Raw genomic sequence first — 27,671 nt, 5'->3', positions numbered from 1 at the left:
TTTCTAACAACACCAAAATTCAACCATACTATCTAAACAACTAGCCGAAAATAATCGAGCAACAAATTGAGTTTAATAACACAATAATCAACAAGACCCAATTGAATTTTCATTACCCCAACAATGGTAGATTCTAGACTTTTTCACCAAACTTTCAATACTACTGTTAAAGCTTTTAAATCTATCACAAATGAATAGTTTCCAATATTTGGACAAATAAACCAACAAAATTCGCTCAATTTTAGATTTAAAATTGATATGTTCTTTCAAAAATTCTATTTAGGGAAGAAAATGAGGGGGAGGGTGGTGAGGAAGAAGACCAGAGGGAGGGGGAGGGGTTCTTGGGGGAGGTGAGACAAAAAATGGTTTTTTTTACGGGTTTCACGTGTTTTTTTGTGGGTAAACACCCAAGTGCTATCTGGTCAAAAGTAGTATGTTTTAGACACACTTTTAAAAAATTGAGTGTGTAAGATATTTCCTGTGAAAGAAAAATATGTAATAAGGATTTTGCTATAAGATTAACGGGTAAACTATGTATTTTGACTTATTTTAACATAAGAATAACTTGTAAGTACTACTGCTTATATGAATTTTAACATTCATCTCCAAACACGTAACCAGTGGAGGTTATTTTGGTCTTTCAAATAAAAAGAGTTGAGATTATGGAGGTTATTTTGGTCTTTTCACATAGAAAGAAAGTTTAGATTAGCGAATATCAGAAAACAAAAAACCACGCGCGGCCCTTTCTTTCCTGTTCTTGTTGGTCTGTTCCATGGAAAGTAATTACAGTGATGATTTCGAGAAATACACACTCACTCTGCTTCCATAACTTGTACCATATGCTACCTTTGTAGTACATTTCTGCTACATTCTTCTTTCTTTAATTGAATTTTTCCTTTCAGCTATCAGTAAGCATTTGAGCTGAATACGAAATCATCAGTTTCCCATATGTCTAAGGTTTATCGCGTTAAAGGTCAGTACTTTCTGAAATACCATTACTTTATACTGCTAAAGGGTCTATCTCTCTCTTCTTCGTTTTTTTAATTTCTATTTTATTTTATTTTATTTTATAAATTTCAAGATTCTCATTTCTGATATTTCTCCTAGGTTGTTTGATAGAATTGAAGAGGAGTTAGTTGTTTATTTCAATTACCAGTAATATTGTGCACATTAATTTTTAACCCTAATAAGAAAGTTTATTACTAGTATCCAAGGGTATGGTTTAGTGGTTAATGAATGGATACAAACCTTGGAGAACGGGTTCGAGTCCGTACCTAAGGTTTGATGAACATACTTACCTAGTACCTGTGCTGGTGGGAGTTAATAGGTATTCAGTAGAACAGTTGGAGTGCTCGCAAGCTGGCCTTGACACCATAGTAGAACAAAAGAAGAGAAAAAGCTCAAGCTGGTCTAGACACTACTGTTAATTAAAAAAAGGAAAAGAAGATTATTACTACTTGTAAATTGTTCATAAATAAAGTAAATGTTGAAAAATATCTGATGAAACTACATATGATCCTGTTGGAGGTGAAAAAGCTTCTTTGGTTTAAGGCATGCCGCATGCAATATGTTTTTGGGGTGCGTAAAATCTTTGAAAAATTGCAACTTCTTAGTTGGGAAGGTGGTAAAGCGGCAAGATGCTTCTTTAACAGTTACACAACGTGTTAGTAGGAGAGCTTTGGAGTTGTTCATAGATCAAGTGACATTGAGAAAGAGTTGATGGAAGTACACATAATGTTCTTGAAAGTGCAAAAGTTTTGGCTAAATGGGTGCAATGTGTTTATGCTGGGTTATAAAAAACTTGCAACTTGTTAGAGATAAAGGTTGTAAGGTGGAATGCCAATTTGTTGAGGTGGTTGCACAGCACGTTAATAGGAGCATGCACAGCCTTGAAACTTCGGAGTTTCTAAACTCAGAAATTTCTACTTCTGTCTTAGCTTATTGTGCACAATTACTAATTTTACTTCCTTTTTTGGTTAATACATAATTTATGTAATGAAGACTGTTATACAGCACACACTAGGTGAATGAGGCATAAATTCTCCTGCTTATAACAAGTGATATGGTTTTCGCCTTGGGAATGCTTGATTGGTTGCAACGGAGACAAAGAGGAAAGAAACTAATCTCAATCTGTATGCAGTGATAATAAATATATCCGACAGCTTTTTCTGATCTATTTACCATGAGTATTATCACCAAAAAACCATTTGCTTCCTTTTAGGTACTAATTCTCTTTATAAATACAATTATGAATTCTGACTTAGATGATAGTTATCTTAGAGAAGTCAAAGGATATGATTTTCACAGTAGAAAATGCTTTAAGGGAAGGTAACCATTACTTTGTAACTTTATATTTTCTGGGCTGGTTGTATCCTTGCAAGTTGCATCTTAGAAACATACTTTGGGTCCAAGTAGTATATGATAACTCAACTGTGATATGTAATGGTTCTTGCAGTAGGAAAGTCTCTATTGTTGAATTATCATCTGTTTTACTATTGGCTGAATCATCATTTGATTAAACTGCGATGACAGTTCTTCGTAAGAGAGTCGAGAGGGCTGAGCGGAAGCGAATGCAAAACTATAAAGTGCACCCGGAGCGACTATCTGCGCTTGAAGAATTGCTTAATGAGATTTATACAATTTGCCGCCCTAAACCAAGTGATTATGAAGTTAGGAGAAATTTGGTTTCTGTCTTCAATGAGATAGCAAAGGATATCTACGGTAACCTCTGCAACCTTTTATAGTGTAACTCAGCAAATGGATCCTGTGCACTGGCTTGTAGTAGCTTTGTTAATAGACTTAATCAACTACACAAATTTGAGTGAGTAGGCTATTTATTGGATTATATTTTTACATATTACAGCATGATGTGACAGTTCTTTTTTTCAGGGCGTTCTGGTAATATTCCTGTTGTGGAGGAGTTTGGATCTTTCGTGATGGATCTATTCCATTCAAAGAGTGATCTAGATATATCTGTGAATTTTGACAACAGTTCAGTTAAGATTTCGCATGAGAAGAAGATTCAAACTCTCAGGAAATTTGCAAGGAAGTTGTATGCACTTCAAAGTAAATCTTTGATTTAATTCCTTCTTTTTCCTTGATACTGTCTGCAGTTCATGGGTCACTGTCTTTGTGTCCAACATTTTACTTTGAAGAGTAGGACTAATTCTAGAAGAAAAGTAGATTAACTGCTCTGATTATTTTCTAGGTAAATAATTATGCCGCCACTTCCAAGAAATGGCTATTTCCATTAGTAGAACCATTTAAATAAAGCTTTTCATCTATGGTTTTCTGTGCTTCAGGAGATGGGCATGTTTCTGGCGTTCATCCAATAACAGCTGCCAAGGTGCCCATTCTGAAAGTTGTTGATTGTGGAACGAAAATTGAGTGCGATATATCAGTTGAAAACAGGGATGGAGTTTCAAAGTCTAAGATAATCCACATGATTTGTTCACTCGATGAAAGGTTTCAGAAGCTGAGTTTTTTGGTAAAATTCTGCTCTCTTGTATGGTATGCAATATGCACAGTTGTTCATGAAACGAAGTTAAAGTTTAGTTCTGCTTGTGCAATAGTTTGGAAGATCTCTTATGTGATTCGCGGATGCACAGTAGCAGTACCATAGGGCTCACTAGTTCTTGACACAGTTGCCTGTGTGCTACCCAATCAGAAAGTCATCAAGTTGGTGAGAAGGCCTGTGCTAGTAATGCTGTATGGTGGGCCGGGCTGGGACCGGGACCGGACCGGGCCGCGGTCCTAACGGGCTAAAACGACGCGGCGGGCCGGGTCACATAAAATAGCCCACGATAATGCTGTATTCTGGGCCGGGCCCGGGCCTAAATGGGCCAAACGGGCCGGGCTTAACGGGCCTGGTCTTAGCGGGCCTGAGCTCTGGCGGTCCTGGGCCTCACGGTCCCGAGCTTCGTGGGCTCAACGGGTGGAACCAGCCCGTGACGGGCCTAAGCCCATATGGTCTGGGCTAAACGGGCCGTGCTCGCGGGCTTAGCAGGCCTAACGGGCTTTTTTATTTCCGGGCTTTTTTTTTAAATTTTTTTTTGTTTAAGGCAATTTCTTGTAAACCATATCATGGCTATATAAAAAATATATATGTAGTATATATGTAGAAATCTAATTATTAAAGTGCTTGACGAAAAAGTAAAATAACAAAACAATAGTAAAACTAAATTGCCATGCATAATAAATTAATAAGAAAGTACAACATGAAGCATAAATACGTCTAATAATTTTAAAATAACACAAATTGTTGAAAAATCTTAAAGACGAATTTGCGGATAAATACCATCAACACAATACGTTATATGCCTCCTTAAAATGCCTGTGGTACACCCTGAACGAAAATTTAAGACTCTTCCACAGTTCTTGCACTTTAATATTTGGCCTTCTTCATTTTCTTCAAGCACTTCATAGTAGTGCGAAACAAATAAGTGCACTCTTTCCGAACGAGGCATGATGTAACTTGAAAATTAAGATTGAGACTTGAAGTCTTGAAAATTGGAGATTGAGAGATTGAGAGAAATTTAGATTGAGAAATGAGTATTGAGTATTGAAATGAAGAAGAGGGAGGGGGTATTTATAGTGTTAGAGAAGGTTAGTTTTGTAAATTGAAAAAAAAACGGCTATTTGTGCAATATGGCCGTTGGTGGTCATTGGGGGTGGGGCCCTCATTTTGAATTTTGAAAAATCTTGTTTTGTAGTATATATAGTATACTAGTATAGTATATATAATATATATATATAGTATACTAGTATAGTATACTATATATAGTATGTTATGTATATATATTTCCAAATATAATTTCTTATAATGTTTTGTAGTATATATATATATATTTATATAGAGTATGTTATGTTATGTATATATATTACCTTATATATTTTCTTGTAGTATATATTGTATGTTATGTATATATATTCCCTTATATATTTTCTTGTAGTATATATTGTATGTTATGTATATATATTATAGCTTATAAATAATTGCAAGTTAAAGACAAAAAAATATTGCAAAAAGATATTCAAGGGCATGTCTTATAATTTTTATTACCAAAAATGACATATCTTTCTTAGTCTTCCTCCCCCCAATGGAATGAGCACAACAAGGTACTAATACCACCATTAAAAGGGAAAAAACTAAAAGAAGATGTGCCAAAGTACAAGTTACACCATAATCTACATTGTATCTCTAACAAATCTCATAAATCCTTCAAGGTTCGGAGGAGGTTGCGTTGGTGGTGGTGGAAAAGAAGCTTGTTCATCACCACTTCCGGGCGAAGCAGCATCCTCCGCAAGTTCCGCCATCATTTCTTCATAAGCTTCATCTATCGCCGGTTGTGATTCCGCAATTCCAAAGTTTCTTCTTTCCGAGCGGATCCAATCTCTGAACAGTACAGATTTTTCCAAGCTCTCCCTCATAGACGCTCTATGATCACCTATTTGAAGTCGTGCTTGACTGAAAGCGCTCTCTGATGCAACAATTGAAGCTTGAATAGATAAAATATCCCGAGTCATCCTTGCAAGAACCGGAAAATGTTTTTCCCTTGCCTTCCACCATTCCAAAAGGTCAAAAGTGCCGTCTGGATTCTCCTTTTCAAGTCCCTGCGACAAATAAACTTGAAGCTCATTTAGATGTGAAGTTTCATCATAATTATCACCTTGAGAACCCCTGAACTCCGTCTATGATTTAAGTGCTTTTAAGCCTGCAGCTCTTTTAGACGATTGTGAACTAGACGAAGTAGGGGTTGGAACATTTGGCCTAGCATGCTCTAAGGCAAGTTGATAATCATTATAAATTGTTTGAGCATTAATTTTAATTGAGGCTTTTGCATCTGCAAGTGTAGCAAATTCCTCATTTGAAAGATCTAAAGCCTTATAAATATTTGAGTACCAAAAATGAGGACCTCCTAATTTCATTGTAGGATTTAACATTGCAGCAACACCATAAATAGGAGGGATAGGGAAAAAATATTTTTTAAACTTTTCTTTCATTTCATTTATAGCAAGTTGATAAATTTCCCCACCCTCCGAAAATTCAACAAACAAATCACATAGTGCTGCAATATAAACTAAACAGTTTGAAGTAGTAGGATAATATTGCCCAGAAAATGCATTTGTAGCAATTTGAAAATGTTCTAAAAAATCTATAAGAATTTTAACATTCGTCCAATCTTGAGTAGTAAGCATTTTATCATCATCCTCACCACCTACCCGAGCATTGAACGTTGCATTAATTGGGTTTCTATATTCATATGCAACTACTAAACTTTTGTACATACAATTCCATCTAGTCGGGCAAGCTTTAGGAACCTTTCTTTCTATAAGGCCATATTCATCACATTTTTTAAAATAATCTCCAAGTCTGCTTCTACGGTTTGAATAAAAAAGCCAATTAAGAGTCATTCTAACCTTTTCAATTTCTAAATTTAAAATTCGCATACCATCACCGACAATTAAATGATAAATATGACAAATACATCTAACATGGAATATATTCCTAAATGCAGGATTTAGTGTTGTTGTAAGTATGCCTATAGCACTAGTGTTACTAGAAGCATTATCCATAGAAATTGCCATTATTTTATCTCTAAAGCAAAAATATCTACAAATATCTGCAACAGTGTTAGCTATAAACTTACCTGTGTGACATGAATTAATTATTCTATACGCAATAATGCGTTTTTGCATTGTCCACTCCTCATCTATCCAATGACTTGTAACAGTTAGATAATCACAATCATTACCACTTCTACCAATATCAGTAGTAATAGAAATCCGATTAGTTATATGAGTAAATAAATACCGCAAATATTGTTCATATTCATGTTTATATTTATAAATATCGCTCTTAACTGTTGCGCGAGGCCAACCTTTATAAGTAGGATTAAAAACTCTTCTAATATAATGCACCCAATTAGGATTAGAAGGAAAAGAATAGGGTAAGCACATAACGGTAACCATCTTTGCTAATTCTTCACGATCTCTATTTGGATCGTAATATAAAATACCTCCGGTCACAGTGTTAATTCCTGGTTGAACTAGATTTGAACCTGTACTAGGGTTAACATCAGAATCTACATGTGTTCCCCTCTAGCTGCGCTTTCATTTGTAAATTTCTAACTTTATCTCTAGGGTGTATTTTTATGTGCCTAGTCAAACTACCCGTGTCACTACGCTCTCCAGTATATTTATGCGCCAGTAATTTCCCATATGTTTTACACTTAGCCTTATTTTGTTCTCTTACTTGAGTAAAAAATTCCAAACTAATGATGTTTCTAGGCGTTTAGGAGGTTGTCTATTAAAACTAGGGGTTTCTACGGGTGGGTCGGGCGGTACATCAGTTGGGTTATTAAAAGGACTAGTAGGTGTATCATCTAAATCCGGTTGGGTTTCATTTTCATCCTCATTTTCCTCATCATTTTCAAAGATAGTTTGATTAGGATAAAGAGCATTCATAGTTTCATCATCTAAATTTTCACCTGGTGCAACATTATGGCAAAATTGACTATCGGAAAATTGAAAACAGGGGTTATCACTATCAAGAATAATAGGAGTAGCAGGACGTCTACCAGGTCTGGGTTGGAGAGCCGGGGGAAGGGTAGTAGGTTGGCCACTACTTTCACCAGTTTTAGCTTTTCCCTTACCACCAAACATTTTTATCAAAGATGTCATATTAATTACAATTATGCAAACTAAAACACACAAAAATATATTCTTAAAACTTAAGAGTTGAAACGAGTTTACCGAATTGCCGAACAACTTCTTGAAAATTGAAAATCGTTGAAGACTTGAATACTTCAATTCACCAACTCTCTCAATCTCTCTACTATAATTGCTTATTTTATTGTTGAAATTTCGTGAAAAAATGTGAAGTTGGTGAATTGAAGTATTCAAGTCTTCAACGATTTTCAATTTTCAAGAAGTTGTTCGGCAATTCGGTAAACTCGTTTCAACTCTTAAGTTTTAAGAATATATTTTTGTGTGTTTTAGTTTACATAATTGTAATTAATATGACATCTTTGATAAAAATGTTCGGTGGTAAGGGAAGCTAAAACTGGTGAAAGTAGTGGCCAACCTACTACCCTTCCCCCGGCTCCCCAACCCAGACCTGGTAGACGTCCTGCTGCTCCTATTATTCTTGATAGTGATAACCCTTGTTTTCAATTTTCCGATAGTCAATTTTGCTATAATGTTGCACCAGGTGAAAATTTAGATGATGAAACTATGAATGCTCTTTATCCTAATCAAACTATCTTTGAAAATGATGAGGAAAATGAGGATGAAGATGAAACCCAACCGGATTTAGATGATACACCTACTAGTCCTTTTAATAACTCAACTGATGTACCGCACGACCCACCTGTAGAAACCCCTAGTTTTAATAGACAACTCCTAAACGCCTAGAAACATCATTAGTTTGGAATTTTTTACTCAAGTAAGAGAACAAAATAAGGCTAAGTGTAAAACATGTGGGAAATTACTGGCGCATAAATATACTGGAGACCGTAGCGGCACGGATAGTTTGACTAGGCACATAAAAACACACCCTAGAGATAAAGTTAGATATTTACAAATGAAAGCGCAGCTAGAGGGAACACATGTAGATTCTGATGTTAACCCTAGTACAGGTTCAAATCTAGTTCAACCAGGAATTAACACTGTGACCGGAGGTATTTTATATTACGATCCAAATAGAGATCGTGAAGAATTAGCAAAGATGGTTACCGTTATGTGCTTACCCTATTCTTTTCCTTCTAATCCTAATTGGGTGCATTATATTAGAAGAGTTTTTAATCCTACTTATAAAGGTTGGCCTCGCGCAACAGTTAAGAGCGATATTTATAAATATAAACATGAATATGAACAATATTTGCGGTATTTATTTACTCATATAACTAATCGGATTTCTATTACTACTGATATTGGTAGAAGTGGTAATGATTGTGATTATCTAACTGTTACAAGTCATTGGATAGATGAGGAGTGGACAATGCAAAAACGCATTATTGCGTATAGAATAATTAATTCATGTCACACAGGTAAGTTTATAGCTAACACTGTTGCAGATATTTGTAGATATTTTTGCTTTAGAGATAAAATAATGGCAATTTCTATGGATAATGCTTCTAGTAACACTAGTGCTATAGGCATACTTACAACAACACTAAATCCTGCATTTAGGAATATATTCCATGTTAGATGTATTTGTCATATTTATCATTTAATTGTCGGTGATGGTATGCGAATTTTAAATTTAGAAATTGAAAAGGTTAGAATGGCTCTTAATTGGCTTTTTTATTCAAACCGTAGAAGTAGACTTAGAGATTATTTTAAAAAATGTGATGAATATGGCCTTATAGAAAGAAAGGTTCCTAAAGCTTGCCCGACTAGATGGAATTGTATGTACGAAAGTTTAGTAGTTGCATATGAATATAGAAACCCAATTAATGCAACGTTTAATGCTCGGGTAGGTGGTGAGGATGATGATGAAATGCTTACTACTCAAGATTGGACGAATGTTAAAATTCTTATAGATTTTTTAGAACATTTTCAAATTGCTACAAATGCATTTTCTGGGCAATATTATCCTACTATTTCAAACTGTTTAGTTTATATTGCAGCACTATGTGATTTGTTTGTTGAATTTTCGGAGGGTGGGGAAATTTATCAACTTGCTATAAATGAAATGAAAGAAAAGTTTAAAAAATATTTTTTCCCTATCCCTCCTATTTATGGTGTTGCTGCAATGTTAAATCCTACAATGAAATTAGGAGGTCCTCATTTTTGGTACTCAAATATTTATAAGGCTTTAGATCTTTCAAATGAGGAATTTGCTACACTTGCAGATGCAAAAGCCTCAATTAAAATTAATGCTCAAACAATTTATAATGATTATCAACTTGCCTTAGAGCATGCTAGGCCAAATGTTCCAACCCCTACTTCGTCTAGTTCACAATCGTCTAAAAGAGCTGCGGGCTTAAAAGCACTTAAATCCTGGACGGAGTTCAGGGGTTCTCAAGGTGATAATTATGATGAAACTTCACATCTAAATGAGCTTCAAGTTTATTTGTCGCAGGGACTTGAAAAGGAGAATCCAGACGGCACTTTTGATCTTTTGGAATGGTGGAAGGCAAGGGAAAAACATTTTTCGGTTCTTGCAAGGATGACTCGGGATATTTTATCTATTCAAGCTTCAACTGTTGCATCAGAGAGCGCTTTCAGTCAAGCAAGACTTCAAATAGGTGATTATAGAGCGTCTATGAGGGAGAGCTTGGAAAAATCTGTACTGTTCAGAGATTGAATCCGCTCGGAAAGAAGAAACTTTGGAATTGCGGAATAACAACCGGCGATAGATGAAGCTTATGAAGAAATGATGGCGGAACTTGCGGAGGATGTGCTTCGCCCGGAAGTGGTGATGAACAAGCTTCTTTTCCACCAACGCAACCTCCTCCGAACCTTGAAGGATTTATGAGATTTGTTAGAGATACAATGTAGATTATGGTGTAACTTGTACTTTGGCGCATCTTCTTTTAGTTTTTTCCCTTTTAATGGTGGTATTAGTACCTTGTTGTGCTCATTCCATTGGGGGAAGGAAGACTAAGAAAGATATGCCATTTTTGGTAATAAAAATTATAAGACATGCCCTTGAATATCTTTTTGCAATATTTTTTTGTCTTTAACTTGCAATTATTTATAAGCTATAATATATATACATAACATACAATATATACTACAAGAAAATATATAAGGGAATATATATACATAACATACAATATATACTACAAGAAAATATATAAGGTAATATATATACATAACATACAATATATACTACAAGAAAAGATGGCTGTTGATGTTTGCGCCGATCAGTGCCTTTTGGAACCGGAAAAGGCATATTGTAACTCTTCCTTACGAAGAAAATTTCTCTGAGGATGATATTCCTACTAAATCTCGACCTTGCCAGATGAATGCTGAACTAGTTGAATTCTGCAAAAACGAGATTGATAGTTTGTTACAAAAGGGTTTGATAAAACCCTCAAAATCTCCTTGGTCATGTTCTGCCTTTTATGTTAATAATGCGGCAGAAAAAGAACGAGGTATCCCTCGATTAGTTATAAATTATAAACCATTAAATAAACATCTAAAATGGATTAGATATCCTATCCCCAATAAAAGGGACTTGCTATCTAGGTTATATGACGCCAATATATTTTCAAAATTTGATTTAAAATCTGGTTATTGGCAAATTCAAGTATTTAAAGAGCATACTTATAGAACTGCTTTCAATGTTCCATTTGGGCAATATGAATGGAATGTTATGCCATTTGGTTTAAAAAATGCCCCTTCTGAATTTCAAAAAATTATGAATGATATTTTTAACCCTTATTTAGATTTTGTTGTCGTTTATATTGACGACATATTAGTATTTTCTAAAACTTTGGAGATGCATATTAAGCATCTTGATATTTTCAAGAAAATTGTTAATACAAAACGGTTTAATAATTTCTAAACCAAAGATGAGTCTATTCCAAACGAATGTTCGTTTTTTAGGTCATAATATTTGCCAGGGAAAAATTACCCCTATACAAAGATCAATTGATTTTGCCTCGAAATTTCCTGATGTTATTACTGACATGACTCAATTACAAAGATTTTTGGAAAGTTTGAATCATATATCCCCTTTCTATAAAGGTTTATCACGAGATCTAGCTCCTCTATACGATAGGCTGAAAAAGAATCATAGACAGCCTTGGACTGACCAACATACTGAGTTAGTCAAAAGTATTAAACGTGTTAAATCTCTACCTTGTTTAACCCTTGCTAATCCTACTTGGCAAAAGGTTATCGAGACAGATGCGTCTAATGTTGGCTATGGAGGGATTTTAAAACAAGTGAATCCCAACAATAAGAGTGAATACCTAATAAGATTTCACTCTGGTAAATGGACCGAAGCCCAGAAGAAATATGCTACTGTGGCACATGAAATGTTAACAATTGTTAAATGTGTTTTAAAATTTCAAGACGACTTGTATAACCAAAAGTTTTTGATAAAAACTGATGCTCAATCTGTTAAATATATGTTTGACAAAGATTTTAAGCACGATGCTTCTAAATTAATATTTGCTAGATGGCAGGCTCAGCTGACGCCTTTCGATTTTGAAATACAATACAAAAAAGGAATTGATAATTCCCTTCCGGATTTTCTATCCCGGGAATATTTAGAATAAATTATGAATTATTATACCATGTTATTTGATGATAAGGTGTTGATCACTATTCTTAAAGTGATTAATTTAAACAGAGACTTAAAGGAACTCATACTTGATAAAATTATGACTGACATTATTAATAAAATTGAAGATGAATGCTCTAATTTTAATGAAGTTACTGATATTCTTCAGTTAATTGAAAATGAATTCCCCAGCCAAGATTATATCGGCGATAGAATTATGATATCTTTTTTAATTACTAATGACTTGCTATTTATGTAGAATGGACCCTTCATGGGCCATTCCCCAGCCAAAATAGCACGCTTGCTATTTATGTAGAATGGACCCTTCATGGGCCATTCAAACTTCCCAAAAATCTTTGTAATTGAGTCCTGTCAGTAATAACATCAGGAAATTTCGAGGCAAAATCAATTGATCTTTGTATAGGGGTAATTTTTCCCTGGCAAATATTATGACCTAAAAAACGAACATTCGTTTGGAATAGACTCATCTTTGGTTTAGAAATTACTAAACCGTTTTGTATAACAATTTTCTTGAAAATATCAAGATGCTTAATATGCATCTCCAAAGTTTTAGAAAATACTAATATGTCGTCAATATAAACGATGACAAAATCTAAATAAGGGTTAAAAATATCATTCATAATTTTTTGAAATTCAGAAGGGGCATTTTTTAAACCAAATGGCATAACATTCCATTCATATTGCCCAAATGGAACATTGAAAGCAGTTCTATAAGTATGCTCTTTAAATACTTGAATTTGCCAATAACCAGATTTTAAATCAAATTTTGAAAATATATTGGCGTCATATAACCTAGATAGCAAGTCCCTTTTATTGGGGATAGGATATCTAATCCATTTTAGATGTTTATTTAATGGTTTATAATTTATAACTAATCGAGGGATACCTCGTTCTTTTTCTGCCGCATTATTAACATAAAAGGCAGAACATGACCAAGGAGATTTTGAGGGTTTTATCAAACCCTTTTGTAACAAACTATCAATCTCGTTTTTGCAGAATTCAACTAGTTCAGCATTCATCTGGCAAGGTCGAGATTTAGTAGGAATATCATCCTCAGAGAAGTTTTCTTCGTAAGGAAGAGTTACAATATGCCTTTTCCGGTTCCAAAAGCACTAGGGTGATCGGCGCAAACATCAACAACCATCTTTTCAGCAATCAATTTAATCTTTTGCTGAACTTTAGCAGACTGTAAAGTATCGAATATATTCATGCTAAGAATTTCTAATTGTAATGAATCAACATGCCTTTGTTTCATATTAATCAAGGCATTAATATCTCTAGTTACGGGATCTGTAACAAAAGAATAACTTATCTTTTTATCTTGATAAGTAGCAGAAAACCCATGTTCATCTATATTATTGAACGGATAAATAGCATTAATAAAAGGGGTTCCAAGTATAATTGGAGGGTATAACTGGGTTTTTACCAAAAAGAAGAAATGAGGAATACAGACTTTATTTTGGCAAATATGAGTATTTGGCAGTTTGTACTCTATATCTAAAGCATGATCAGAAGCGGATTTAACCAAATGAGTGGTCTTTTGAAAATATTTAGTTGGAATTAATCCTTCCTGAATGCAGCTTACATCTGCACCACTATCAATCATAGCTATATCAGTTATAGAAAAATTATTATCGATCAAAATAGTACATTTAATATACCATTTATGTGCAGTAATAATTTGCATCATACCTAAAAACAAATCAGATTTTTCTTCAGTTAGATCAGAAATATCTTTTCCTTTATCATTAGAAAATTCAGAAATTTCTTTAGTCGAAAATTCAGGTAGAGAATTATTTTTCTCAAATCGAGTAGATTTCCGATGCGCTTTTCTAGTATCACGTTCTTCCTTAGGCCTATATCTAGACCTCTTTTTCTTATACGGGCTATCCGGGTAAGGATACCTATGATATCTGTTTTTCTTCTTCCTACTTTGAGTGGAAGTTCCGGGTAAACCGAACTGGGTACAGAAGTCACCTAATTGGGATTTCTCTTTAAGCTTATCAATCTTAAGCTGTCTAGAAAGCCTTAGCTCATTACACAATTTCAATCCTTCTTGTGTACAAACTCCTATAAGCTTACCATATACTAGTATACTATATATATATATATATATATATTATATATACTATACTAGTATACTATATATACTACAAAACAAGATTTTTCAAAATGAGGGCCCACCCCCAATGACCACCAACGGCCATATTGCACAAATAGCCGTTTTTTTTTCAATTTACAAAACTAACCTTCTCTAACATTATAAATACCCCCTCCCTCTTCTTCATTTCAATACTCATTTCTCAATCTAAATTTCTCTCAATCTCTCAATCTCCAATTTTCAAGACTTCAAGTCTCAATCTTAATTTTCAAGTTACATCATGCTTCGTTCGGAAAGAGTGCGCTTACTTGTTTCGCACTACTATGAAGTGCTTGAAGAAAATGAAGAAAACCAAATATTAAAGTGCAAGAACTGTGGAAGAGTCTTAAATTTTCGTTCAAGGTGTACCACAAGCATTTTAAGGAGGCATATAACGTATTGTGTTGATGGTATTTATCCGCAAATTCGTCTTTAAGATTTTTCAACAATTTGTGTTATTTTAAAATTATTAGACGTATTTATGCTTCATGTTGTACTTTCTTATTAATTTATTATGCATGACAATTTAGTTTTACTTATTGTTTTGTTATTTTACTTTTTCGTCAAGCACTTTAATAATTAGATTTCTACATATATACTACATATATATTTTTCATATAGCCATGATATGGTTTACAAGAAATTGCCTTAAACAAAAAAAATTAAAAAAAAAAGTCCGTTAGGCCCGCTAAGCCCACGAGCCCGGCCCGTTTAGCCCAGGACCATATGGGTTTAGGACCGTCACGGGCTGGTTCCACCCGTTGAGCCCACGAAGCCCGGGACCGTGAGGCCCGGGACCACCCGAGCCCGGCCCGTTTGGCCCATTTAGGCCCGGGCCCTGCCCAGAATACAGCATTATGTGTTAGTACTTAAATGAAATAGGAGATTCATTATATCACTTTCTCTAACTCCTACTTCTGAGATAAATAATTTTCTGAAAATATATGGATTGGTAGTGGTAAATATAAACATTAGAAAGGCCATGTGACTTCCGTAGCACATGGGATGAATTTTACTTAGAATAAACTCGAAAGGTACAAAAAGAAGAAAGATGGAAATCAAAGTTGTGGTTTGTAAAAGACTATAATATATATTTTTGGGTTTACGTTCTGATAATATACCCCCCCCCCCTCTGGAACCATGGTCTAGTGGTCCAAATGCTCATCGGTTCTTGTTGCTATATTGGTTTCCTTTCTCTTATAAAAATTGCTCGTCAGTTCTTGTTCATAGAAGAAGATACAGGGGTCAACTTATGTATATGCTGACAGATATCTTTAGTTTGCATCATTGTATTTACGTCCTCAGAAGATATGATCTCTTGTTTTTGCAGATGAAAGCTTGGGCAAAAGCTCAGAATATTAATAGCTCAAGAGACAAAACTTTAAACTCATTATCTATAATACTTTTGGTTGCTTTTCATTTACAGGTATGAGCCAAGTACAAATTGTTTCTCTGTTGCTATCTTACTCTTTGTTTCTTGGTTGCATATTGAGGAATTCGCGTGCAGATTACTTTGAGTCAATATGAATTTTGCCTTAAGTTGAATGTTTTGTCACTGTGGTTAATCAGTCTGAGCCTAGGAGCTAGTGGTGAACTAATAGTTTACATAACCATACACAGTTTACTCTACGGTGAAATCATATTATTTGATTCTAGTCTGCTGTGGTTTTTCAACTTATTCAATGCTCTTTCATGATTATGTTGCATTTAGCTTCCTGTAATCCTATAGGGACCTTCATTTTAGAAATTTCCAATGCTATGGGATACAATACCTTATATGAAAGCAACTCTAAGCACAATAAAATTCCCAAATTTAAAAATGTGCTTTGAACGCCAAATTTGGGCACCCTCTTGTACAAGTGATGTTGCTCTTGTAAACTTTATTATTACTGGATTTTACCCTTGTATTTGTCAATTTATAGAAAAAGAAAAATGTAAAAGTCTATACTTATATAGGAAGCCAATAGCTTATTTAACTTCTTCTCAATTTCTTTTCCTCATAGCTTTAGCTTATTCAGAATAACTTTAATGTTTCTGCTGCCTATTTACGAATTCTGCCTTTTGATTTAAATTCGAGGAGGACATATATTTTGAAAGCCTTGCCTTTTTGTTTGTTTTGCTTTTTCTGAAAGGAACTTTATGTGTGCTGAAAAGTATGTGTAGATATCTCGTTCCTTCCTAGAGTGCTAGTCATGTAGTTGTTTAGTTAAGAATCTGCTGTTTTTCTCATTTGGGCTCATATGAACTTCTCCATCTAATGAATGAACTTTGCAGACACGAAATCCTCCAATACTACCGCCATTTTCTGCCATATTAAAAGGTAATGCTATGAATCTTTACTTGTTCATTTTTCAAACGCCTCTTGACAGGTATTTACTAATTTCAGTATCGGTATTCGGTACACAGTGCAGTGAAGTACTGTATTAGTAAAACAGAATTCCCAAAGCAAAATTCCCAAGAATGAGGGTCAAATAGGAAATCCTTATATCTTTTCAGTCTGCTATAGATAGTGAGGAATTTAAACCATATCAATAGACTAGATTCTAAATTTCAAGAAAAACATTGTTGAGATATTTTACTCAAGTAGATTCTAAATGATGCTTCTAAATCAGCTAATTTTTTTTTCATGAGATTTTTGGTTTTGAGTAGCTTGGTATTATTTCTTGGCTTGGGAATGTTGTAGATGGCTCTGATCCTGATTCAGTGGAAAAGTCGTTGAATAAGTTTGTGAACTATGGGAAGAGCAATAAAGAGTCGGTGGCTGAGCTGCTAGTTACTTTAATAATCAAGGTATAGTGAATTTTAGTAACTCTGGCCATATCTTGAAGTGTGCTAAGTATTGTTTCATTTCATTGCAGTTATTGTCGGTCGAGAAACTATGGGACAAAGGACTATGTGCAAGCACCTATGAAGCATCTTGGCTATCTAAAACATGGGATTCTAAAGTTTGCTGCATCAGTGTAGTTATATTTCGCTTATTCAATTCCTTTCTGCTTAGCAATCTTTGAGGCGCTGAATTAATGTCTGATATTGATCTTCACAGGTTGAGGATTTCACGGATCAATCTCAAAATGTCGCAAGGGCTGTTGGGAAAGGAGAAGTAAAGCAGATATACAAGTGTATCCAGCGTACAAGCGAATACATCTCTGCTTATATGGATGGCCTCGTCGAACTACCAGCATTAAGATATCAATTATTCCGCCATGCTGCTGCTCCCTTTCAAGTGGATTCTCAGACAAGTAACATTGAAGAAAATGGAAATAGCATCACAATTCCTTGTAGAGATATCAAGAATAAGGAGGATCAAAGTACAGAAGGCCAGAAAGAAAGTCAGGAGGCTATACCTTCAGAAACTATCACGACTAAAAGGAAATGGTCTACCGAAGGTTGGGAAGGATTAGCTTCTGAACCTATTACGGCCAAGAAGAAATGGTCTACCGAAGGTTGGGAAGGATTAGCTTCTAAACCTATCACGACTAAAAGAAAATGGTCTACCGAAGGTTGGGAAGGATTAGATTATAAACCTATCACGGCCAAAAAAAAATGGTCTACCGAAGGTTGGGAAGGATTACCTTCTGAACCTATCACAGCCAAAAAGAAATGGTCTACCGAAGGTTGGGAAGGATTAGCTTCTAAACCTATCACGACCAAGAGGAAATGGTCTACCGAAGGTTGGGAAGGATTAGCTTCTAAACCTATCACGGCCAAGAAGAAATGGTCTAGCGAAGATTGGGAAGGATTAGCTTCTAAACCTATCACGACCAAGAGGAAATGGTCTGCTGAGGGTTGGGAAGGATTCGCTTCTAAACCTACCACAACCAAGAGGAAATGGTCTAGTGAAGGTTGGGAAAGATTACCTTCAGTGAGTTGGGGACGGTCAAAGGAGGACGGTGTAACACCTGACTCTCTCTGGACAAAAAGAAAAACATCAGAAGAAACCACAGGAGGAACTTCTTCTGCTCAATGGTTGATAAAATCAGACACTAAACGTTGGTTCGCAAGAAAGAACAATAAGTGTGCACCTAAGGCTAAGTTGTCAAACACGCAGACACGAGGTTGGGGAGGAAGACGATGAACCATTTGATTCGACGGCTTTGGCTTCTGGTTGGTTGAATAGCTAGCTAGCTTTGCCTGGTTATCATTCATACCAACTTCTTTGATTTGTCCTCGTTCATACGCCAGAAGTATTTTGCGCGTATGTAGTTGAATCATCTGCCCATCAACTTTTACATTCTTGCTAGGACTTAGGAGTATCTTGTATGAGCTAGGATCCCCTTGTTATCCTCTTGTTTTGTACTGGTTTTGTTAGGACATTTTTGTACAGGCAATGACCTAACAAAATGGAGTATTTTAACTGCTCAATGTACATTAATTCTATGTACCTAAGGAGCATCAAGGAATGCAAGTGTAACAACAACTATGATGTAATCGTTAGATGATTTCTTTCCATCCTTCTATGTCAGCTTGGTGGCTAGAGTTACTCAGATACTTAGTAGGAGGTAGCAAGTAAAGATGTGTGCAAGCTGGCCCAGATTCTACCATTATAAAAACAAGGAAATCGATAGACAGAAACAATCAATCAGATAATTCCATCGCATTTATTTTATTATAGAAGCTAAAATCCAACAAAAACAGATTAAAACAAACAAGGTTTTAAGTTTCTAGCTGTTAAGTAAATAATCACCAACATAGTTTGGCATTTTGACATAACAATAAAAAGAGTCTAGATTTTCTCTACTCTAACAATGTTTATATTTTCTACTATAGATTTAGCATCCATTGATATGCCAAATAGCCCTCTTTTTGAAAAACCTGCACAATAAAGCCCATTCTCTCCTTTCCAATGGTTTGGAAATTCATTTATCAAAGTTCCATCATCAAGGAAAATGGAGCTATAATCCTGCAAAGAATATTTCACAAATTTTAGAAGAAAAAAATAAAATAAAAATACGGTTTAACTTCTATACAATGACAATGTAAGTTAAAGTCATAGTTACTTATAATAAGTGAAATTATAAGTTGAAAAATTAGGTGATAATTTTTTACAATAAGTTAAATTATACTGATGTCTAAAGTTTCATTTATGTAGATACGAGTTAAATATATAAAATAATTATGTGAATGAGAAAAATGCATTAAGTGAACACGCACATATTCTTGTTTCCTCTAAATTAAACATGTTTAATAATCTGTATTTAGAAAACTTACTCTTACACCATACATCTACTAAGGTAAGAGTCGAATTTCTTTCAAATTAAGTAGAAGAGCATCAAAATATTATGTGAAGTAAAAATTTAGAAAAAAGTAGAACAAGCATTTAAGATAAGTTTAATTTCTGACACTGACAACGTAAAAGAATTTTTACACTATGAAATTACTTAAAAGATAACTACAGGTAGCTACCCAAAGTAACCTGAAAAATAAGGCAAGTTACTTGTTACAACATGTTAATATATGCAATAATAATATAGTGTATACAAACAACAGTTATAAATTAAATCCATGTGAGATTTTTCAGTACGAAATTGAATTTAGTTGGACCCCAATACGGATACGAGTACAGAAAAACCAAAATAAAAAAATTCCATTTAGGAGTAGTCTCTATTAGGCAAGTGGAACAATTTCAAGACTCAAACATACAGAAAAACCATAGAACAATTAAGACAAAGAACAAAACTTATTTAACAACTATTTTTTCTGTGGGTAAATTTTAATAATTGTCTCGACAATTTATAACACGTACCTTTAGCCATTTGGTAGCTGCATTCTTATATCCAGTAGCAAAAATTATTGCATCAAATTGGTGTTCTTCCCCATTGTCAAAAACTACTGTTTGTTCCTTTATTTTTGATATTCCAGGAAGTACCTAAACATTCACCAAAACCAGCATGCCAATCAGGTGTTTTCACAAAAAAATATCAAATTAAATCAATAAACTAAAAGAATTCAACTTCTATATATCAATAGTAAAAGAATTTTACACTGTCAAATCACCTAAAAGATAATCACAATTACAAAATGCTAAATTTTACTTACAGTATAAAAATTACTCACACACTATAGTATTGTAAGTTAAATCCTAAACTATAGTTTGCTAATGGTAAGCTTCATGGTTTCAAAAGGCAAATCAAGCCTTTTCTTTTTTAACCAACTAGTGGCACACAATTCAAAACTCGTTGGATAATGAACCTGTTTCTCTATTCTTCTTCACTTTAATACCTAGGGGCAGAGGGAGAGTAGAAGCTAAGGGTTCGGTCAAACCCGGTAAATTTGGTTCAAACTATGTATTTGCCTTAAGAAATTCATTGAATATATATAAATTATGAATTCAAAACTCAGTAATTTAAAAGATTGGAAGCTTGAACTCATAAGCTTCAAATCCTGGCTCCGTCTTTATTAATAGCGGACTTTTGCCTAGAGCAGAGTTTGAACACATGATGTTTGCCTAATCAACACATCACGAGTTGTGCGCTTACCACTAGACCAATACTCTGCGCGTGGGCAAATCATTTGCAAGCCACGTGTTTTTCACATGATATTTTTACAAAATAGAATGAAAAATTTAGTACTCTTACCTTAATCTCTCCAAGTTTAATCTTGTCAATAGCACCAACATCAATTACTGGAGATCTACCTTTTGATATTTTGATATAAAATGGGCCTTCTTCTGGTTGAGGTATTCCTAATTTAGCCAAATTTCCAAATCTAAACTTAGCACACCTTGCAATCAGAGTATCCACCAAAGGTATTGGTAGATATTTTAGCAATAACATTCCAGTATGCACCATTTCCCTTGTTAGAACATGAATCTGTAAACACATTAAGAGAAATTAACATTAATCCTTTAGTAAAAGGTAATTAACTAATTAATAACCATATTTAATTTTTGGAGAATATCAGGGATAGTGGATATAAAAATAGATTTGAATTTTATGCACTGACGGTATGAAAAAGATTGATCAATTATTAGGTAATTACAGATAAATCTTTATGATAAACATTAATAGGTGACCACATAAAAATGATGATGAACATGCTATATATTATAGATGTTAAACTACGTACATTACTAGTGTAAAATTTATTCTATGTTGCCAGTGTATAAATTTAAATCTGATACAAATACTTTCATCACGAGGATATGATATGAAATTCCTCCTAGCTCACTCAACCTTTTTTGAAAATTTTCGCATCCAAATTTGAATTATTAATTTTCGACCTCGAGATAAAAATGTACATCATTTTGCTTCAAGTTCAATGTAATTTATAGTTGTATACAAGTACAAAGTTAAGATCAAGTTGAATTTTTGAACTCCTAAGATGTACATTATCATTTACAACTCTTAAGATAAAATAATATCTCAATGATTAATTTTGAATTATCTACTCTAATAGGTTATATAACAAACATATTGCTATCTCATGAGAATCAATGGGTTTTTTTTGGGTGATTTAATTAAAACATAGTCGGTTTTAATTATATTTAAACATTTATTCTTGTTAATTTAAAATACGTATAAGTAAAACAAAAAATACATACAATTATGATTTTATCATATTTTCATTCTCCTCGCAAGAATAAACTAAACCAACAAGAATGATTTTAGAGAAACTTGAGAGCATATGATAAAAATTGCTTGAAATTTGGATAATGTTAGAATGATAACAAGAAGAAAATATACCTAGTTATTCTATTGCACTCTAATTAATGCACTTTCGTCTAAGAAAAAAAAGCATGAATGAAAAAAGACATTATAAGAAATTGTAATGTGGGAAATAACCAAAAGAATAATATCAAAATTGATTGGAAAATATATCCATTTGTGTGGTGTATGTGAAATATGGAGAAATATCTATATAAATTTAATCGTGAGAGAATAGATACATAAAAAATGCAATAATAGGTGAGGAGGTCAATGACTTATGTCACTAATGTAATGAAGAAGGGTGAAGGGCACTCTTTTTAACCATTATGGAATATTTGGTGCGAAATTGTCGTCCCTTTCCTTATTTCGTTGATAATAGAGTTAGCTTCTTAACCAGACCGTTTCGAATATTTTCTAAGAAAAGAAGAAAACACTATAGTAACATATATGTATTTCATTTTCTTCGATATCATTTTTATTGCTTTGTGTGAGGTTGCATCGAGAGGTACTGCTTGCTATTTAAGAATTGCTTCAAGGATCTCATTGATGCTTCTTGGAGCTTCTTTGGAACTATGAAGTCACCAGATGATTTCTATCATGTCCTTCTCTTTGTGCACCGACTATCCTTTCCTTGCATCTTGCACTAAAGCAATTGCAGCAAGTAAGAGAAAAATGCCACGTCATTCCATATATGAAACGACGATTTTTGTGCAGCTGCTGCACCCTTGCTTTAGAACATATTCGAAGATTCGAACATTTTTGTATGATTTCTCTTGCACAATCTTTTCCATGTTAAGCGAACAACAACGTGCATGGCCAGATAGCTCTGTAAACCTGGAGATGGAGAATGTGGATAATCCATCAACTCCCATAAATTGTCAAGTTATCGGTAAGTTGAATTCCCTCCAAATGGAAAGTAATCTTACTGAATTGGAAATTTCAATGGACTCGAAACATGTAATTAATCACATTAACTTAAATAAAACACTTGACTTATGATAATATTATAAATGATTGCGTGTGGTTGATATACTAGCTAGGGTTTCTAGCAGTAGAACAAGGTGGGGCACCTTTTTGATAATATTGTATATCTAGTAGTTCGTCCTTTAATTTGTTTGCTCAGGAACATGTTAGAGCAGACAAGCTAGGAACTACTTTTGTTAGACAATCGACATATATATATCTAGTAGTAGACTACAAGGGCATGGTGCCCACCATGAACTTGTATTTTAATTTGTTATGACACATACTAATTAGTAAAATTACTCTTTTTAACCATCCGGAAAAAAATCCTCCCTATATACAGGTCCCAGCAGTTTGACCTTCATACCCGAGTAATAGGAATATGTCCTTAATAATTCCTTTAATCCCCAATGCCACCCTTAATTCCACTCTTTCTACCATAGAATCAACTTCAATGCAAATTGAATTGCACCCTAAAAAAGAAGCCAACTTCATATGCATGTCCCATGTATTAGTCTTTGTAGCCATATAATAAGTTTGAGACAAAAACAAGCTATCACTTGAAATATGCATGGGAAGAGTAGGGCTAACCCAATAACCAAAAATTAGTAAGGAGACTGAAGCAGGTTACCATGAGACAAAAGATCTTTCAATCTTTAGTGTGCATATCCTTCTTTATCTAGAAGATTATGCTAAGATAAATTACCTAATAAGGAATTTGGTATGACCATAGTCGTACTATTGCACTAACTCCAGTATTGACTTTGCATCAACCTCTATGACAAGGGGTAAATATTGCATTATGTTTTCGGGCCCTTGGCACAGGGGCGGCTTAATATTGTTGGTGTCCTAAAGTAAAATTTCGATGAGAGACTCTAATTTGTTAACAAAATAAATTTAAATATTTTGTTTGAAGTCTATTATTTTTTAACTCTTTTAGATATAAAGTTAATAATTTTCTTATAACGAGTTATTCTAATAAGCCCCTTTTAGCTAATAATATAGCTAATCCGATCCATTTAAAAAAAAAATCGATTCTTGTTATCTTATTGAGTATACCGATGAACATATTATCTTCTACTTGTAGTATTTTCTTTAGCGTTATATAATTTAAAAATAAGTCTAAATTACCATATCAGACTATTATGTTTTAATCAAGGCTAAGGCAATATTATGTTTAGATTCTTATCATATACCCTTTAGATTATTCAAATCTCAACGATCAATGTTAATAGCAAATTAAAAAATTTCTTTTCCTTTTTGTATTAGTTTTTTTTACTATTTAACGTTCAGATACTCAATTTTTTATTAATTTTTTTTATAAAATTACTACCAATGGAAAGTGGGGCCCCCAAAATTTAGGGGCCCAAAGCCATTGCTTGGGCTGCCTTACCCTTCAGCTGGCTTTGCCTTGGCGGCACTGAACTATATTTCCATCATTTTTGGAAAATGTACGGACAATTGCCATTTCCCTCTTTGTTAACCAACGGAAGGCCTCCTCGTAGCTTTCTTGAGCTGATATCAATAGGGTATCTATATCTCTTATATTATCAATGAGGCACCTAAATCTTCTCCTGCCTTGTCATCCCTCTTGATTAACCAACGGAAGGCCTCCTCGTAGCTTTCTTGAGCTGATATCAAGGGGCATCAATATCTTGTACATTATCCTGCCTTGTCATTCCTCTTTATTAACCAACGGGATGCCTCCTTGAAGTTTTCTTGAGCTGATATCAACGGGAGATCTATATCTTGTATATTATCCTTCTTTGTCATCCCTCTTTATTAACCAACAGAACGCCTCCTTAAAGCTTTCTTGAGCTGATATCAATGGGACATCTATATCTCGTATATTATCAATTGGGCATCTATATCTCGTATATTATCCTGCCTTGTCATCCCTCTTTATTAACCAACGGAAGGCCTCTTTGAAACTTTCTTGAGCTGATATCAATGGGACATCTATATCTCGTATATAGGAAGGTCTCCTCGTAGCTTTCTTAAGCTGATATCAATGGGACATCAATATCTCGTATATTATCCTGTCTTGTCATCCGAGTATATATAGGGTTAAATCTATATTCGTTTAAGGTAAGTCATCTATACTCAGATTTTACATGACTAATATCTTTTTTGTCATGTGCCTAAATTAGGCATCATGTCCCTATAATGTGATGTTTATATTTGGTTTAAGAAAAGTATCAGCAGAATAATAATTTCGATATATGTGGTATGGATTCTTGCCTAAGTTGAAATAATATATTAAAATAAAAAGAATCCTTCTCTCTTTATATCTTCCCTTCCTCTTCTAGCCGAACCATCAACCTTTCCGCTGCTCTCCTTCGTCAAAACAAGGAATTACCGCTTTCTTTTAGTAGGCAGAGACGGAATCAGAATTTAAATTTGATTAATTTGTTATTTAAGTTTCTTAATACTGCATTGTGCGTTTAGAATTGTGAGTTCAAATATAATACTTAGTAGATTTTCAAGGTATTTTCACATTAATAAGATGACCTCAACCAACGCATACTCAATAGAGGCCGCTTTTGCTAAAATAATATATTTGGTATTTAGAGTTTATTAAATATGTACAAATATTAAATCTAGAACCTAGTCATTAATACTTGAAGTTGTGTTCCTTTACCAGAAATCATAAGGTTGAAATCTGACTCCGTCAACTAATTGGAGGTGAAGCAAATCAAATCTATGTTTGAGAAAACAGGATTAAAGAAAAAAAAAATGCAACACCCGATAAAAATCAAGAGATTTTATGAGAAATTAAAATTGGCGAAATAAGTTGTGGCTTGTAAATAGGAAAGATGATGAGACGATAAGGGAAAGATATTCACCATATTAGTTATTCTTTTATTTATTAATTTATTTACTAATTTGCTATGCTAGAAAAGCTGTTAAAAAATCTTACCACGACCACGTTATTAAGCAATTTTGTTATTATTTCCCCTTAGAAGTTATTCCTGTATAGGCTGGTTTTCCTTCCTCTATTCCTTAGAAAGGAAAAAGAAATTAAAAAATTTCCAACCAAAAAATTAGAAGTGAAATATCAATTAAATCAACAAATCTGTAGTTAAGGGTGTGACCCAGCATTTAATAATGCAGTTGGATAAAAATCATAGACGACTAAGGTTCAAACCATATAGCCGAAGGTCTACCAGAAACAATATCTGGAGGTAGAGATAAGGTCTGCATATACATTACTCTCCCCCCAGATCCCACTTGTGGAATTACACTGAATTTGTTGTTGTTGTCATAAATGACTAAGGTTCAGGGGCGGAGGTAGTGTGTTCTCAACGGGTTCAATTGAATCCATAATTTTCGACGCGAAGTAAACATTTATATGTAATATTTCATTAAAATTGCAAAGATAGTAGATATGAACCCATAACTTTAAAAATATAATGGGTTCAATGCTAAAACCTTAGAAGTTGAACCTATAGAATTTAAATCATGGATCCGCCTCTGCTAAGGTTCAAATCTTAGCAGAAGCAACGTTAAGTTATAATCTTCCTATCTGTTGCTTGTTAAGTTACGATACATGTGCTGGTGAGAAGTAAACCAAGTAGAATAATATAGATACGAATAAACTGACCCAAACACTATCGTTATTGTAAAAAAATAAAAATAAAAATAGACAAACACAAATCTACATGCATGCAAAAAAAGAAAGAGTCAAATTCAAGGTAGAGAGGTGTACCGGGCTTCTAACAACAATTGAAGTGCAACTCTTATAATTAGAAAGATCAAAAGCAATCTCCATTCCAGAATTTCCAGAACCAACAACTAAAACTTCTTTTCCTTCATATTTTTGACCTGATTTATATTCACTTGAATGAATAATTTCTCCTTTGAATTTTTCAAGCCCTAGCACTTTTGGTATATAACCTTCATTGTTTTCACCACTAGCCAAAACCAAGAAATCACAAGCATAAGATTCCATTTCTCTAGTAGCCACATTTCTTACTTTGATATTCCATTTTTTCTCTTCTTTTTCATAAAATGCCATCTCCACACAACGTTGGAATTTTGGGTTGATATTAAAATTCTCAACGTACTCATCTAAGTATTGAATAAACTCATTTTTTGACAAGTATTTTGGTGCTGAATTTGCATGTGGCTTCAAAGGCAATGAACAAAAATCTTTAGATAAATGCAAGTGAAGTCTATCATAAGTTCTTTTTTTCCATAAATAGCCACAACAATCTTCTTTTTCTAACAAAACATTTTTTATGGCCAATTTATTCAAACAAGCTGAAACAGCTAAACCAGCAGGACCAGCTCCAACTATAACCACTTCCACTTCTTCCTTTGCAAAACTAGCCATTAAAATTTTCAGACAAAGAGAGATTTTTTTTTTTGAGAAACTTAGACAATGGTGTATGTATGAACCGAACAAAGTAGAAAATTGAGAATTTTTTTGGCTGGTTTTATGTCACAAAACCAACCGTTACATGCAAGAAAATGATATATACTAGATTAGAAGTAAGACTTGGAATTTTGTCATCTAGTTTGTTTTACATGGAGACAATTAGCTTGGTTTCTTCCTCTTTGTTCCTCATCTCTAATTTAATTACTCCATCCGTTTCATTTTATGTGACGGTGATTGGATATAGATATTTTGTGACTATAAGGAGGAGCCACATAAGCT

General features: G+C 34.0%; 2 protein-coding genes across 4 annotated transcripts; one reads left to right on the top strand and one right to left on the bottom strand.

Annotated features, from left to right (window-relative positions):
* The first annotated feature begins 736 nt into the window (after window positions 1–736).
* LOC104218561 (protein HESO1-like) lies at window positions 737–18,864 on the top strand. Of its 3 annotated transcripts, XM_070168036.1 has the most exons (10): window positions 743–832; window positions 903–973; window positions 2,533–2,721; window positions 2,890–3,066; window positions 3,303–3,487; window positions 15,733–15,828; window positions 16,677–16,722; window positions 17,086–17,192; window positions 17,261–17,365; window positions 17,446–18,864. In XM_070168036.1, the coding sequence occupies exons 2-10, from the start codon at window positions 949–951 to the stop codon at window positions 18,475–18,477; spliced, it is 1,962 nt and encodes a 653-aa protein (XP_070024137.1). In that variant the 5' UTR covers window positions 743–832; window positions 903–948; the 3' UTR covers window positions 18,478–18,864. The 3 variants fall into 3 exon arrangements, with proteins under 3 accessions (XP_070024163.1, XP_070024137.1, XP_070024180.1); XM_070168062.1 differs by having other exon boundaries at window positions 737–973; window positions 17,261–17,362; XM_070168079.1 differs by lacking the exons at window positions 743–832; window positions 903–973; window positions 2,533–2,721 and adding an exon at window positions 2,728–2,821.
* Window positions 18,865–19,125: 261 nt separating this feature from the next.
* On the bottom strand, window positions 19,126–27,347 carry LOC104241721 (probable indole-3-pyruvate monooxygenase YUCCA10). The gene is made up of 4 exons (XM_009796655.2): window positions 26,721–27,347; window positions 20,978–21,211; window positions 20,146–20,268; window positions 19,126–19,302 (listed from the first exon to the last, which is right to left on the bottom strand). Exons 1-4 carry the CDS (start codon window positions 27,345–27,347, stop codon window positions 19,126–19,128), a joined length of 1,161 nt encoding a protein of 386 aa, XP_009794957.2.
* Between the last annotated feature and the right edge of the window lie 324 nt (window positions 27,348–27,671).

The sequence above is a fragment of the Nicotiana sylvestris genome, chromosome 1 (assembly GCF_000393655.2).
Source record: "Nicotiana sylvestris chromosome 1, ASM39365v2, whole genome shotgun sequence".
Classification (NCBI taxonomy): Eukaryota; Viridiplantae; Streptophyta; class Magnoliopsida; order Solanales; family Solanaceae; genus Nicotiana; species Nicotiana sylvestris.
This window is presented reverse-complemented; position numbering and strand designations above follow the sequence as displayed.